The sequence below is a fragment of the Rissa tridactyla genome, chromosome 2 (assembly GCF_028500815.1).
Source record: "Rissa tridactyla isolate bRisTri1 chromosome 2, bRisTri1.patW.cur.20221130, whole genome shotgun sequence".
In the NCBI taxonomy this organism is placed as follows: domain Eukaryota; kingdom Metazoa; phylum Chordata; class Aves; order Charadriiformes; family Laridae; genus Rissa; species Rissa tridactyla.
The window spans coordinates 48,247,367-48,263,999 of NC_071467.1; the positions used below are offsets into that span (position 1 = coordinate 48,247,367).

The window sequence follows — 16,633 nt, forward strand, 5'->3', positions numbered from 1 at the left end:
AAGGAAGTGATAAGGTCATCCCCTTGTCCTAAAGGATAAACTCTACCTGACTGTGAGCTGTGGTGGGTGAACAAAATAACTTGCCTCGGTTATTACTGAAACAAAATTAAGTTATCAATAATGCCTATTGCATAAAAACCATAGCACAAATATAGAGACTGAGACAAAATTGTATTTGTGGAAGTGGGTGGGAGCAATTCTGTATCTCCATGCTTTTTGTCCTACATCTGAATAAACTCAACACACATAACAATACAGACCTGGATTCTTAAGCAACTGGATCCCTGCTGCCATCTCAGGTGCACTCAGGCACGTCCTGGCCAGCTGCCAGCCCCTTGGCACACATCTTCCCACTGGTGACAGCATTCTGCAGAGGTGTGGAGGGATCGCCGGCTTGGCCGGATCACCTAGCAACTTGGGGTAGTAGCCGAGGTTAGTTGCTAATGCAAGAAAGAACAGCTGCTTGATGCAAAGCTTATATTTCCGACTGTTAGAATACATTTTGCGTGCAGTGGGCTTGAGAGCAAACTGCTCATGGAAGCGTGTAGGTTATCACACATGAATTCAGCAAACTTGAAAGCGCAAGTGTAGCCAGGTCTTCAGGAAACGTTTTCTAACCTGCCCTGTGGAGAGCTGTTGGCTCTGCCAGACCTGACTCCCATTTCCAGCCGTTGAGCGCTGACAGCAGCTGAAGCGAGCGATACGCCCGTGCCCGCACTTGGCAGAGGGGCAGCATCGGCTGTTAACTGGAAGATAGTGGGGTGGGAAGCTGGCACGGCCGGGGTTGGCCGAGCTCCTGGGAGGCCCGGCGCTGCCACCGCCCGGTGGACCCGGCCCTTCCCCGCCACGTCCCGCAAAAGGCCGAGGTAGGAACAGGTATCCCCCGTCCGACGGCCGGGCACCACCAGAACGCCGGGAGAGAGGGTCGCCCAGGTCCTCCTCTCCCCTCACGGCCCCAACCGTTCTTCCCGCCCCGCCCTCACGTGACAGCAACAGAGACCCCGGCGGACCTCGGCACCCCCTCCCCGCTGATACAAACGCTCCTCCTCTCACCGGCCAATCGGGAGAGCGGGCTCGCTTCTCCCAGGCCTCCCATTGGCCCGCGGGGCAAGGGCGGCACCGCCGGCGTTCGTCCCCGTCCCCCTCCCCCTCCCCGGCCCCCTCCGCCGCCGCGCGGGGCGAGCGCGCGCCCGCCCTCCGCAGTTCTGCAGTCCGCCGCCGCCGCCGGGGCTCGCGCGCGTTCCAACCGCCGCAGTCGCCGCGTCTTGGCGGGGCGGGGCCCGGGTCGGGGCCGCGCGGCTGCAGCGCGCTCCCCGCCGGTGCGGGAGGAGGCGGAGGAGAGAGGAGGGAGGTGGGAGGGAGCGGCGGGGCTGGTCTGGGCGCGGAGGTGACTGCCCGCCGGCAGCGGGGATGCTGCTGCCGCTGCCGCCGCCGCTTGTGAGGGGGCAGCAGGCGGGAGAGCGGGCGGCAGCGGCACCCGGCGGCATGAGCAGCGGCGGTAGCGTTCCCCGGTCCCCGCGGCAGCACTAGGGAGACCCCCACCCTCCTCCCCGCTCCGGCCGTCACCTGCGGGGTTCAGCCCGCCCGCAGGCGCAGCGCGAAGGCAGGGGGGCAGCCGGGCCGGTCACAAAGCGCCGCCGCCCCTGCCGGGCGCCACCGGCCCGCTCGCTCCCGGGGAGGCGGCGGGAGGGAGGGAGAGGGCGAGCGCAGTCCCCTCGTCACCTTCTCGCTGCCCGATCCATGGGAGGAGCGGGCCGCCTCCCTCTGGGAAGCGCCGCCGCGGCTCGCCGGGATTGAGCGGAGCGGCCGGCCGCCGGCGGGGAGGGAGGATGCCACTGCTCCGGAAGGTGCTGCGGGTCTCCAATCGCTCCATGCTCGCCTTCATCTTCTTCTTCTCCTTCTCCTCCTCCTGCCTTTACTTCATCTATGTGGCCCCCGGCATCGGTGAGTCGGGAGCCGCCCCCCTCAGGGGGTGGAGAAGGGGGGACGGTGAGGTGAGGGCGGGGGTAGGCGCCGCGGCCGGGCGGGGGCCGGCGGGCGCTGCGGGGCGGCCTGGGCGGTGCGCACCCGCCTCCCCCGGCCTGACAGGCCGGGCACCGCGGCGGGAAAGGGGGTGGTGGGTGGTGGGGGGGCACGGGCGGCGCCGGGCGAGGGGCTTCTGGGGTGCCGAGGGAGGGTCGGGGCGGCTGACAAGGGGGCCGTCGCCGCGGCGGGTAACGTGTGTTAATCTCGCATCTTTGTTCTGCCGGTTTCAAATGCTCTAGAAGATTCATCTGCCGTCGCGAGGTAGGTGAATGCTGTTCTTTTGCTTCCCAGGCCGGAAAAGTGAGTCAAAAAAAAAAAAAACAAAACAGCTCGCCGTTTCATCGTGTTATAAATTAAAGGTAGAAACCAGGGAAGAACTGCAAAACTGCCTGTTGGAGTGACTGGAATGCGTTCATCTTTTAAAACATTAGTAACTGCATTAATAATAAAGCACGTGTGAGCAGAAATTAAGAAACAATTTGAATATTTGTTGTTTGCTTCTGTCAGTAGGATCTCTCTTCGCAGGTTTTATAGTTTGTTAACTTCCACTTCTGAAAGAACCGCTTCAGAGAGGAGACAGTTTCTTTAAGAAAAGCTACGTAAAATAACTGCGCAAGTCTGTGTCAGACAAAAAAAATGTGCTGTTTTCCTTAGTGTTCTCTTTGTCTGTTTTTGGGAGACCATCAAGTTTTTTCTCACTGGGTGATCCTTTCAGAACTGGTTAGCCTTACCCCTGAGCTAAGGCAGGCGGTATCTTGGTGCTCTGCTGGCGTTTCACTCTGTTGGGTGACTACTGGCTAGGCAATGTTTTCCTTTTTTTTCCAGGGAACGTTGATGCTTTCTCCTGCACTTCTTGTGTATCAGGTGCTACCTAAATACCTGTAAAACCATCTTGCTGTTTGTCCTTAGTGCTTAAAACTCCTCTCTGCAGTCATTACTACAAAACGTCCACATTCATTGGACCACTGAAACAGCAGGAATTGTTTCCTGTTGACTGGTGTCTTTATCCTCTTGTTCACTCACAATCTTCTGTTTAACTTGTAAACCCTTATAAAGTTTCTTCCTTCTTCTCCCGTGCTTACAGCGCTCATACAATATTGACATGCCTGTCAATTATTATTACAGTTCAAATAAATATAAAATAATATCAGGGAATATATAATGGGTTGGAGTTCTTTCAGTGGTTTGTCTATCAGTGTTTCTTCACTGAAAGGGATGTAATTTAGTCTTGCAACTGAGAGAATGATGCTACTGGGGTCCATTGAGACATCTTAGTTCTATGAGACACTAGTGCAATATCAGAGTAGACTTTAATTACAAGCAGTTGGTGCATGATTTAGAAAGCAAAATGCAGTTTCCGCATCTTTATAAGTAAGTGAAACTATTAGAGTCTTACATAATGTATGCAGCTGGAGTTTTACTTCATTATTTAAATGTTTCTTCTTCAATGGGTATCTTTGTAGAAGTACATCGTCTTACTAAACAAGGCTTATGCAGTACCTTATTCAGAATCAGAGCCTCTAGTGCTGAGGCTTTTCTTTCTTGACTTCATCTTGCTGCACAGCTATTGGGGTTTATATTTCTGTTTGGTTTCCTTTGTACCAGGAGTGAAATGAAATTGACAGTATGCATCAAAAGTATTCTTGGGGGGGTAGGTTATTTAGGTCTGATCAACCTTAAGGAAAAAAGTCCTACTCAGACAGTTCTCTGTTGCTATCTCAGACGTATACACTGCAGTTAGCCCTTTCAAGCTCTGGTTTAATGATACAAAAATCTTCAGTAGTTACATGAGTTTGTGAGATTACCGCTCTTCCCAGCTACTGTTCGATGGTGTGCTGCCCTAATTCTGTATGCAGTTGTGTTGTGAACTCATCCAGTTTAAATAAATCAAAACCCTACAATATTTGAGTTATTCTTTGTGGCACTTCTTGGATCGGTCTTACTTAGGGAGGGAATATAGAAAATGGTAAAGAAAAGGGCTATAGGAAAGTTTTATACCGGTAATCTAAGTCTGTTAGCTTGTAGATGTGATGCTGATTTCCCAGGAGTTTGCTTCTGGAAATGTTACTCTATAGAATGGAGAGAAAGAAGGTCAAATATTATCTTAAACCCAACAGGCATCCTGGCTGTACTCTTGGGGAAAATGTAAGCATTGGAACAGGCTGCCCAGGGAGGTTGTGGAGTCCCCTTCTCTGGAGATTTTCAAGACCCGCCTGGATGCAGCCCTGAGGGATGTGCTTTAGGCAATCCTGCTCTATCAGGGGAGTTGGACTAGATGATCTCTAGAGGTCCCTTCCAACTCTGAAGATTCCGCGATTCCGTAAGTTGTAAGAATGGAAGATTTAAAAAAAAAAAAAAGAACAAAACCAAACAATAACGCCCTACCCCCCAAGTTTATAGGCAGATGATTCATCTAATAATCCTATGCTGTATGCTCATACCATTTGCATGTTAGAATAGAATAGAATATTTCAGTGTGTTTGCTCCTTTACACTGAGTGTGATGACGTAGGTATCTCTAAGTCAAAGCTGACTCTGTGTGTGGAGAGGAGGAGGGCTTAAGATTGTTTATGGAAGTTCAGCCACCTTACCTGTTAGCAGCTTTTAATGAAATATATCCTGCAGTTAAGTCATAAATGTCTGGGATCTGTCATAATTTATGTGTGAAGATATGTTTCAGTGAAGATATTTTGGTTCATCAGAACACTTCCTTCCTCAACAAGCCACAAGGTGCAGTGGCAGATAGAAGGAAAGTTCTAACTGTGTTGTAGGGAACTGGAGCTGCTCCCTGGCTGGTTTCTCTTCCTGATGGTCAGAGGAACTGAAAAGATAAGGAGAAGTTGGACTCACAAATGTTGTATGGAGCAGCAGTGTACTGGAAGGTGGGAGGGGAAAAATAAGTGGATTATGTGGCAGAATGGCTTCCTGACATGTCAAAGCTGAATGAAAATTTGAATTCTTATGGGCTAATAGAGTGGAATTCCCTCCTAGCAAGCAGTTCATGGCTTATCAAAGGGAGCAGATGTCTGCACAAGCAAGACCATAACACTGGGAGAATTCTCAAAGAGGTCATTATCGCATTTGCTCTGTCCTTCATGCTAATTAGAAAATAGTTACTGTATTTTTTTAGCGAAATTGCAGATTTTGTGAGAAATGCAGTTTGGGTCAATTTGGAATACTGACAATGTGTTTAGAGGGAGAAATCTTAATTACTTATTTTAAGGTCTTTAATTATTTCTGTCCGACATTTAAATGTTTGTATTTACACAATAATTACTTGTATACGCTTTTTTCTTTTCTTTTTTTTTTTTGTAGAGGCATTGCAAAATGTTAGTTCTTTGTTATCCCATGTATTTCAGAGTATGAGGAGAGGAAAAGCATTTAAGTTTCAGGTTTTCAGACACTGTTCTGTGTTTTGAGACTAAGACATTATAATATTCCACATAATATAAAAATATAGGGTTTATATGGTTGAGAAGAATTCGTAACACTATGTTTGGGTTGTTTGTGTGCCTCCTTTCCTCTCTTCTGTAAGAACAGAAGATGGGATGAGGTAGAGATGACTGCAACCTTACCTCAGCACCCTGGTGGTCTTTTGATAGTCAGAGGAGCTCAAACACATAAATGGATAGTTGTTTTCTACTGTCAGCAGTTACAAATCAATTTTACTGTTTTTCATTTTCCCTGTTTAACTGAGTGGATGTTTTGAAGCAAAACCTAGAGGGATAGGATGGCAAAGTAAAATGGTAGAAAACATTTTAAATGTTTAAAATTTAAAAATCTTGTTTAAATTATACTTCTATGTGATAGTCTTAAGTATTTGATGGGAGCAGATAACATATGCTGCTTCTCCAGAACGACTGCTTTTCTCATAGTACTTCATCTGATGCTCCTTCTCTTGTACATGAAATAAAAAGATACAGACTGAAGTTGTTTCTGAATTAGTCAGTGAAGATGGCCCATGATTCTGAAACTTTGCTGGAAGTTACAAATATCTATGTATACTGCAGTTAGAGACTGAAAGCTGAGAGCAGGAACCTTTGGCACCAATGCATTTTTTTTCAGTGTTGTAGATAACTACTAATAAAAGGGACTTGAATAGTCAATGTCTGGTGCTGACAGCTATTTAGAACACACATTTAGCTTCAAATTTACATCATGGAAAGGATCCAAAGGTGAGGAGGAGAAGACAAAGGAGCAAGACAGTGGTGACCAAGAGAGTGTGTTTGCTGATCTTATTTTACTAGCAAGCCAATCTGTGTATTGCCAGAGAATTTTTTTCTTTGCTTTTCCCATTTTCTTTCAGCATCAAAATCACATTGGACAACATAACTGATCTCAAAAAATTATCTCTTACTCATGTCTGGGCTCTTCCTTTCTGTCTAACTCCAGCAGAGAACCTTTACCAGATTGGATGGAAGAGTACCTCAGAGCTCTCAATATTGTAGTCAATTGCAGTCTAACTTGTTCAGCTTGGACCTTTGTAGTTCTCTTAAGAACTGGTTATGGAACAATGTAGTGATCAGGGAAGATGCAGTCTGTCTTTGACATCAGTAACAAGAAATCCTGAACAGTGGAATGAGATTGAGGAGGAAAAAAACAGCTACTGTTTTCTCTCTTCTCGTCTTCTGCTTCTCTTATTAAAACTTTACTACTTCTCTGGCAATCCCTAAACAAAGGGAGGCTGTACAAGCTAGGTAGAACTTGGATACATCTCCATTGGTTTTAGCTCACAACTTGCTATCAACCTAATTCTGTTATTAGGAAATAATTTTCCTAATTGGAAAGGGTGATATCACTCCTAATTGAACTTGTGCAGAAATGGAGGAAAGAGCTGAAAATGCTATCAACAAGACAAATGGTTGCCAGTGCTTTCAGGTGCTGAGCCCATAGATGTGGGCACAGCCTTTGTGCTCATATTCTTTGTTCCTGGTGTGTGTGGCAGTTGTGGTATTTCTAAAGACTTGCTGTTGGATCATAGATTAATTTAGATTGGCAGGGACTGGAAGTCATCTGATCCAACCTCTTCCTGAAAGCAGATCCTACTAGATCAGGTTGCTCAGGTCCATGTCCAGTTGAGTTTTGAATAACTCCAGGGTTGGAGGTTTTGCCGTCTCTCTGGGAAACCTGTTACAGTGTTTGACAACTGTAAGAAAATTGTAATATGTAATTGTAATTTCTCATCTTGTGCCTTGTATTAATTGTCTTGCGTCTTTTCTCTGTGTACCTCCAAGTATTCGGTTCATCTTCTCTATACAATTCTATTACATAGTTGAAGATGGCAAAAAATAAAAATCATCCTCCCCTTAGCCATTTCTACTTAAGACTGAACAAGCCCGTTTCTTTCAGTTTCTACTCATACATCGTATGCTCCATCTTGGAAGCTTTCCTCTGGGCTTGCTCTGTTATGTTAATGTCTCTCTCTTACTGAGATCTCCAAATTGGACACAGTACCCCAAATATGGTTTCACAAGTTGCTGAATAGAGAATAGTTACTCCTGTCTATGTGCTAGTTATGCTGTTGCTAATACAGGGCAGCATGCTGTTGACTGTGTTTGCCACAATGATACACAGATAATATTATCTTGTCTGAGGGTTTTGTAGTAGAGCCTGTGTCTTCAAGGCAGTAAGTTTAATGCAGCTCAAGGGCTGCGCTGAAATAGGAATAATACAGCTAGCCTGTTTAAAACAAAACAAATCCTTTGTTAATCTCCTCCCTTGATGCTGTGTAGAAGTATCACCTCATAAAAGACCTATGGGTTTTGCAGGATGTGGTAGATGTTCATGTTTTTTTGCTGCTATTGCCTGCTTTTACTCCTTTCTAGGGAATTGTTCTCATGGATTTCTTACAAGTTTCTTGAATGAAACTTGTCTGTCCCTTTGTTTCATAATTTCTTCAGGGGCATGTCTGTACCTCAGATGTGGCTGTTGTTTGACAGCTATTTTCAGCTATATTCCTTTATTAAGATTAAAGGCTGTTATTAAAGGCTTAATTTGGAGGCAGTGGTCTTTTTTGGGCTTGCAGTGCAGATTTTCAGTTCAGTTCCACAGATTGCTACCAAACCTTTTAACAGAAACATTTTAGTCAACTTTCTGATGAATAGTGTCTTCCCTTTAAGTTCCTTGGCATTCTGACTAATGGCTTGAGCTCATTATGAACTCAGGCAGTTTCATGGGTAAGTTTTCTGCCTTATTCTGTGAGTGCAAAGATTTTTTCCATGATGTTAGCGCAGCACAGTCATTCCTACCACCTGATGCTGAATAAATTATTGCAGTTCAGTCATTCATGACTGTCTTTCACTTTTACCAACAGATAAGCTTTGACTAAACATGCATATTTCTTTCTGAATCAGTTGTTTTGTATCTTTATCTGATAGTTTTCCTAAAGCCCTTAGATATACTTAGTTATTAGTCAGGGAACTTGCCTGCATAAGATTTCATGGAGTACTCATTTTTGTGGCCTTGCTCTTAGTCAGAAAAGGGAAAAAAATACAGGCACTTACGGTGCACAGCTAAGTTCACAAGGACAAAGTAATTATGAGACCTTAGGTGAAATGAGTTTTCACTTAAGCCAGCCAGTTATTTGAATGTGGTGCACTCATTCACTGAGGAGGAAAAACTGTATGCACTGGAAACGTTTATTTGAGCTATGGTATTTCACTGACATGGTCCAATCTTTAACCATTTCCACATCTGCCTGTGGTGAAAGATAGCTCATCCACTGACTTTTCATTACTAAGACTGTTTCTACAAGTGACTATCTCTGCTTGTTTTTCTACAGCTCTTAGTCTGTTTTGGGTAATCTTTTGTATTCATATGACACAATGATGTTCTGGGGAGCAGCACGTGATGGTTGTGCACTGTGTGGGATCCAGTGCTAGATTTGTATGAATACAGTGCAGAGGTTGGTTTCAGGGCTTTCATATACTAAAGATGTCTTTTTGCAAGGTATCCCAAATGGTCAATTCACTTTCTTAAATTTGCAGTTGTCCTTCTTTACCTTCACATTATTGTGTCTGTATTTTTTTTAAAATTTAATTTATGATGATAGTTGGAATATTTGATTTACAGACACTACAGTTTTCTGTTTTTCTCAATAACTGAACTCATTAAAGCAAAATTCGGGAAGAACTGGCAGAGCTTAGACTTAAAATGCCACTATAAAACCATTTCATTGTTGGTGTCCAAAGTTATCCTGTCTAGAACAGACTTAATTGAACAAATATCGTAATGAAATTTAATTATTTTAAAGTTGGAGTTGAAATTTTGCTAAAATTGTAGAAATTAGAAGACAAATACTTAAGTAAAAATATTTACTTTCCTAATTGAATCTGCTTTCAGTAGAGGGAAAAAACCCAAACAGAATAAATCTATAAGTTGCATTTCTAGTGGTTATAGCAATGCTGATTTTTAAGTTTCTGTAGGATACCGTTTCAGAATTACCTATTGAATTATTTCTGACTTGCTATATAATCAACTAATAGCCCAAGATTGGAGAATAGAACAGTATTAAATGTGTTAGAAGCTGTATTGAGCATTGTGTCATACATCATGTTTAAAAATACTGCTAGAGGAAGAAATTTTAATTTTATTTTTTTTTTCTTCACTAATAAAAGGAGATCTGACCAATGAGATTTCCCCTTTTACTGGCTCCAAAAAACAGTGAACTGACAGTTCTTCAGACTTGCAGTTAGAGGTTTCATCTTTATGGCAGTCAATGTACATTGTCTGGAGTATTGAAAAACACCACTGCTAAAAACAATTTTGAAGACTTTCTGTTCTAGCTGATACAGATTCATCCATTTGCATCATATGAATGATGCCTGTTAACCTCCAGAAACATCTGTAGTTGTTGGTGTTTTGAGTAGGTTGAGGGGATCTGTATCTTTCTAATCTATTTTCCATACAAGGAGGTATACGTATGCAGACTCAAATGCAGTCTCGCCATACCCATGAAATAAATTTGAATTTATTGTTAAATTACAAATAGTGCAAAACTCATATTAAATATTCAACAAATCAAGTAAAAAAAAATGTGTCAAGGCATACAACTTTTTGCTTTTTTGCTGGTTATTGCATATGTTTTAGAAACAACTTCTGATTAACAACAAATGTGTAACAACAAATAAAATCCTATGGAAGTTGAACACTTACTATAGGATTTATCTGTGTTCTCTGTGGATTTTAATTTGTGACTAGGAACCAGTTTACAGTAGTCTTACGTTACTTTGGGTATTGTCCTTCATTGCAAAATTGTTTAATGATTCTGTTTTACAGACTAAAGTCCCTATCCTGTAGTTGTGGAAAATATTCCTAGCTCCTAAAATCGTGACTATGGTATTTTAGAAGCAATCTTCAGCTGAGATCTACTTACTGTATATTTCGATTAGTTTGTAGAATTTAATCTTTAACGCTTTTGTGTTAATTTGCCATGTGTGAAGTCTGCCAATAGTGTATTTATAACTCCCATATTGCTGAGAATAGTATCATATAACCTTGAGATGAGAAGAGATCCATATGGGACTTGTTCTAGAAATGTCCCCATGAGATGATTCCCCATTTACAATTAATAGTGGAGAACTTTCTGTTAACCCATTTGAATCTGTGTCAATTTTTATGCAATGTGTTGAATGTGCTTTTTGGAAATCCTGTGAAAACAGCTGTTGACTAGCAGATGAGGAACTTTGGCAAGACCTGTTTTCTGCAAAGCTGTGTTTATTTCATTTGAATTTTACAATGTCCCTGGATTCTCTATGAAGTATTACCTGTCTGAGCTTTTCAGTATTTTTTTTTCTTTCATTTTTTTTTTCCTCAGGAGATTGGCGTATAATGTTGCTAGAGCTGCTGTGATGATGAGCTCCTTGTTTTTTAAATATGTGGTTGTTAAATTTTTTGCTAATTGCTTTGAAAGTGTTCTTGATGTAAGGCTTTTTTCTTGTGTGTTTTTGGTTTGGGTTTGTGTAGTGTTTTTTTTTTTTTTTTTTTTTTTAATGTATGATAACAGCTCGATTTCTTAAATGAAATTTGTGATCTCCAAGTCTGTTAATCTTTTCTTCTTTGGCACGTAAGAAATCACAGTTTGTAATCTCACTAATGCTTTTCTGACTGTCTCATTTAGATAATCACAGTTCTAACTTACTACTGTTCTTCAGAATGTTAGTCATTGATCCAGTGTTAAATTTAGTTGTTCTGTTGTATACTTCACTATGTTGATTGCTTCTAAGTGCATGGCACGTTGTTTAGGCTTTGATTTGGTATAAGTGTACAGCATGATAAATTATTAATTTTCTGTATAAAACTGAGTTTTGTGTTTTTTCTGTGAAGATAAGGGATGATAAACTAATGCAGTGTTGTGAAGAATATTTAGATAACAGGAAACTACCTGAGGTAAAACATTGAGCCATTTTTACAGATATTTTTAAGAAGGAAAGCATCCGTCCCCCAGTGGTCTTGTTTTCAGTCTAAAACATAAAACTATTAATAACTAGCAAGCTATAAAAAACGGAGACAAAAAAATGATCCATGTGATATTTTTAACATCTCTGAAATACAAGATGATCTCTTTAATGCCCTAATGTGTTTTATCAGATTGAGTTTTAAATAATGCCCTGAAACGAGGACTTTTGATGACTGACGTGTAGCTGTGTGTCCATGATTGCTGATACAGATCTGGATCAATTGCTAGTGAAGATTTCATCTGAATTAGGTATGAGCTCATGCTCACATTGCAGTAGCTTTAGGCGGAACATTTGGTATTGTATTTATTCCAAGGTGTCCTATATGGGTGTGTTGTTTTATATCCTGCAGTGCACTTCCCATTTGCTTACCTTGTACACCGAGTGACAGTCCGGATTCTATGTTTCTTGAATCAGAAGTGCTGTTTCTTACTTACTATGGACTATGTACAGTGCAATAAGGACAACAAAAATAAAACTAGTTCTAGGTGGTTATGTTTTTAGATATTTTCTTTGGTTAAATGTGAATTTTGTCTTCCTGGTTCGTGCATTGCCTTGCGCTGTGCCAGGAGTGATGGTTGGTAGAAATGGAGAAAGACAATAGTGGAAGAAAATCACAGAATAGTTGAGATAGGACAGGACCTCTGGACGTTATCTGGTCCAACCCCCCTGCTCAAGCAGGGCCACTTGGAGGCAGTTGCCTAGGACCATGTCCAGATAGCTTTAGAGTATCTATGAGGACTATCATAGAGGTTCTGCAAACTCCCTGGGCAACCTGTGCCAGTGCTTGGTCACCCTCACAGTAAAGAAGTGTTTCCTGATGTTCAGAGGGAACCTTCTGTGCTTCAGTTTGTCCCCATTGACTCTGATCCTGTCAGTGGGCACCACTGAAAAGAGTCTGTATCTTTGCACCCTCCCTTCATGTACATTATAAAGGGTGCATGTATATGTATATATATATTCATAAGCTCCTGCTGAGCCTTCTCTTTTCCAGGCTGAACAGTCCTAGCTCTCTCAGCCTTTCCTCATAGGAGAGATGGTCCAGTTTCTTTGTCTTCATGGCCCTTTGTTGGACTATCTCCAGTACGTCTGTGCCTCTGTGCTGCTGGGAAGCCCAAAACTGGAAACAGTACTCGCCAGTGCTGAGTGAGGGCTGGGAAGGATCACCTCGACTGCATCCCTGAATGCTGATATGGTGTTTCTGAATTCCTCCCACATTACCTGTCCTTCCCTCTACCTTCAGTATGCTTCCGTTTTGTGTTTGAGTTTGGCTAGGAGCTCCTTGTTCATCAATGCCGGCTTCCTGGCATTTTTGGCTGACTTCTTATTCATTGACATGAAGCTCTCTTGAGCTTTGAGGAGGTGATCCTTGAATATTATCCATCTTTCTTGCCCCCCTCTTCCTTTGAGGGTGTTATCCCATGGGACTGTTCTGAGCAGATCTTTGAAGAGGCCAAAGTCTGCTCTCTTGAAGTCCAGGGTTGCGAGCTTGCTTTTCCTTCTCCTTCCTGCCCCTAGGGGCAGGGCTCAACTTCACCATCTCATGGTCACTGCAGCAAAGGCTGCCTTTGACCTTTGCATCCCTGATAAGCCCCTCCTTGTTGGTGAGTATGAAGTCCAGCAGAGCACCTCCCCTCATTGACTTCTCTATCACTTGTGTCAGGAAGTTACCATCAATGCACTCCAGAAACCTCCTGGACTGCTTTTATCTGGCTGTGTTGTCCTTCCAGCAGATTATTGGCGTGGCTGAAGCCCCCCATGAGAACCAGGGCCTGTGAATGTGAGACTGTTTTCATATCTGTCTGTAGAGGGCATGATCCACTTGTTCTTCCTGGTCAGGTGGACTATAGCAGACATGCGCTCTAACGACACCTTTAATCCTAACCCATAAACTCCCAATTGGCCCCTCTTCCATCCCCAGGCAGAGCTCCATGCACTCCAGCTGCTCTCTCACATAAAGGGTGACTGCCCCGCTTTGTGTTCGCTTCCTGTCCTCCCTAAGCAGCCTGTGTCCCTCTGTTGCAACACTGCAGTCATGGGAGCCATATCCCATCTCTGTGATCCCAATAAGATTGTAGCCCTGGAACTGCATGCAGATTTCCAAGTTGTCATGTTTGTTCCCCATACTGTGTGCATTAGTATACAGGCACTTGAGGGGCTCCCCAGCATGTTAAGGGTCATATTCACGACAGCATAGGTAAGGTTTGTGGAAACCCATGCCAACCTCGGGAAGATAACCAGTATTAAAGTATCAATGACAGCTGGAAAGTTGATTGCTGTGGAAGTCATCAAACTCCAGCCCTCGGTATTCTGCTTTCAGTTTTCTTCCCTCCCCACACTATCAGGAAAGATGTATTTCTCTCTTACTCTTCTGGCTGTCATGGGTTGTCTTGAATGCTTTGTTGCTGTTGCTGCTGGTTGATGTGACATGTGACCTGTGCTCTTTTTCACAGGTCTTTGCTGACAAACCTGTGCCAGTAGATGAGATTTATTTTTAGGACTAAATTAATATCTTTAATGTTTGCCTGATCCTTTTAGCTTCTGAAGTAATTAATTGGCTACTCAAGCATCTGCTGCTACCTAAGCAGCTGTTGAATGACAGTGGAATAAACTGGTCAGGTCTGTACTCATTGTAATTATGATTGTGCTGGAGACCCAGGTAGCTGAGACAAAGTGTGCACAGAAAGGAAGATGTTTCATTGTGTTTATGTATTTGGGTAGAGCTGTATGGTAAGTTGACAAGCAGACCAGGCAAGAAGAGGAGGTGTTGGTTGTGGGTACACTACAAGAATAACTTGATGAAAACATGGCAAGGCTAGATCTTGTTAGCAAGAGCAGCTCTTGAACGCTTAGGCCAAGGTGGCAGCAGACTTTGCCAGGTTGTTTTTTAAATTATGTCTTTTCATGATGCCTACTTTTGAAAGAAATGTCTTTTCTAGCTTTGTCTCTCACAAACATTGGGGGTGTTTGTTCTAATTTTTCTCCTTTTTGTCGGAAGAAGGAAGTTGTCCTTCAGCAAAGGGGAGATGCAGGTGCTTTTGCAGAAAATCTGTTTTATCAAGGTTTATGTCTGCATTATCTGGACTACAGTAAAGTTTCCCATAGGAATTGAGAACAGTTATATGTCCCTCTTGACTTTCTTGTGGACTTGTTTGAAGGTCTTAAGTCTCATTTCTGTACTGTGTTAGGTTCCTAAGCCTGCAACAGTAACAAGTTTGAGTAGATTTTTCTAATATTCCTTGCAGTGACTTCCAGAACAAATCTTTTCATCTCAACCATATCAGGAGCAATGTTGGAGAGTATGCTCACTGGATGCACAGCGTCCATAATTTCTGTCACTGTGTGTGTAGTAAGTAACATCTATCTAACAGCTGAAGTGTTTGCAATCAATGTGATTTGGCAGCAGCCAGAAAAAAATTCCCAAGGCTGGTAAAAATATAAGTAGAAGAAAAAGCACTGATCTTTGTCATTAAGAAAGATGGTATCATTTTTAGGAAATTTGAAGATTGGGGCTTTCAGTGCTGCTGATGAAAAAGGAACAAGAAGCAGCTAATGAAATTATATATGGGCTGGCTGCTAATGAAATATATATGGGCTGCCAGAGAGATGTCTAAGCATCTGTCTCCGGAGAAACATGCTTTGTATTTGTGACCAAAACCATGCTGATAAACACAATGCTTTAGCTATTGCTGAAGAGCGCTTGCACAGTGTCAAGGCTTTTCTGTTTTCCACTCTGTCCTCCACAGCGAGTAGGCTGGGGGTGGGCAAGAGATTAGGAGGGAACGCAGCTGGCACAGCTGACCTGTAGCGATCAGAGAGATATTCCATACCAAGTAATGTCATGCTAAGCAATAAAACTGGTGTTTTTTTTTTTTCCCCCTAAAGTAGTTGTTGCTTGGGTACTGGCAGGGCATGTGTCTCCTGGTGGTGAGGAGAAGATTGGATGAAGGAGGTTTTGGGTTGGGGTTTTTTTTTGGTGTGTTTTTTTTTCCTTTTGTTCTTCATCACTTTTGCCCTTCTGATTCTTTCCCCCATCCCACTGCAGGGGAGCAAGGAAGCAACTAGGTAGTGGTTTACCTTCCAGCCGGGTCAACTCACCACGTCTGAAGTATGTGAATTAAGATTATATTTCTATAAACCCGTTGCTCTGCAGTGTTAAAAACTCTTGTGACTTTGGCTTTTGGTATCACATTAAAAAGGAGAATACAGCAGATAGTCTTACAGAGGTTATCTCTGAAATCGGTGTTTACTCACTGATTTGTATTATAGAAGAACTGTATTTTAGTGTTGGAATAGGAAGATATTGAAGAGAAGAGCTGTACAGTAATACGTGGGGAAAAGAGAAGGAAGGATACCAGTTTGAAATATGTTGAAGTTTGAAGAAAGCCATTCTTTGTTAATTAGGAAAATTTTGTCCTATTTGAAAGGCAAAAATATACTTAGTTTTACTTTCAGGGAAGCCTCGAATTTTGAAATTGTTTAAAGGTAAAAAATTGCTCTTGGAGGAACAGATCAAATTGTTTTTATGTTGATTCATAAAGGAGAATTTCTTAAGTAGGTAACTTCATACATGATCTCAAGAATTCTACAGATTCCCTGAAATGTTTAATACAGACACCCTAAACCCCAGAATTTTAATGGAAAACTATGAATGTAAGAAAACAATAGGAGCCACAAAGTGCTACTTTACAGTGAATTGGGTTAAAATTTTGAGAAGTTTTTGTGCAACCTTTCTGTAAGGAAATGAGAATCTTATCTATTGTGTTGGATTCAGTTGTGTTGGATCCCAATAAAAATAGTTTGGTTTCTTTTTTTTTTTTATTTCCTACCTTCGTAATCGGGCCAAAGTTGTAGTTTTCTTGTTTTGTTTTGTTTCTGTTTAGTGTCTGGGGGATGTTGAGATGACTTCAGGATCCTGGCAGACAAGTAACTTTTACACACATGTAAATTCTTGTTAACCAAAACAGCTAGTTATGTTGGCCAAGAGTTCGAGAATTATGTGCCTTACATAGCACCTGACATGTTCATAGTGAGTCTTTTAAGTGGTAATAGTAATATAGTAATAGTCCTTGTTTTAATAAGCAGTTATTTGAAAGCCAGGAGGTTACCCCTATTCATTCTTTTAAAAGTAAAAACATTATTGTAGGGTTTGCA

General features: G+C 42.4%; 1 protein-coding gene across 4 annotated transcripts in view; it reads left to right on the plus strand.

Moving 5' to 3' along the window:
- Positions 1-1,389: 1,389 nt before the first annotated feature.
- The window catches only part of B4GALT6 (beta-1,4-galactosyltransferase 6), a 34,471-nt gene continuing 19,227 nt past the window's right edge, over positions 1,390-16,633 (plus strand). For all 4 annotated transcript variants that reach the window (XM_054193418.1, XM_054193419.1, XM_054193420.1 and 1 more), the window contains exon 1: positions 1,390-1,944. In XM_054193418.1, the coding sequence (XP_054049393.1) occupies positions 1,830-1,944 (115 nt within the window). In that variant the 5' untranslated portion in view covers positions 1,390-1,829. The remainder of the gene's footprint in view (positions 1,945-16,633) is intronic.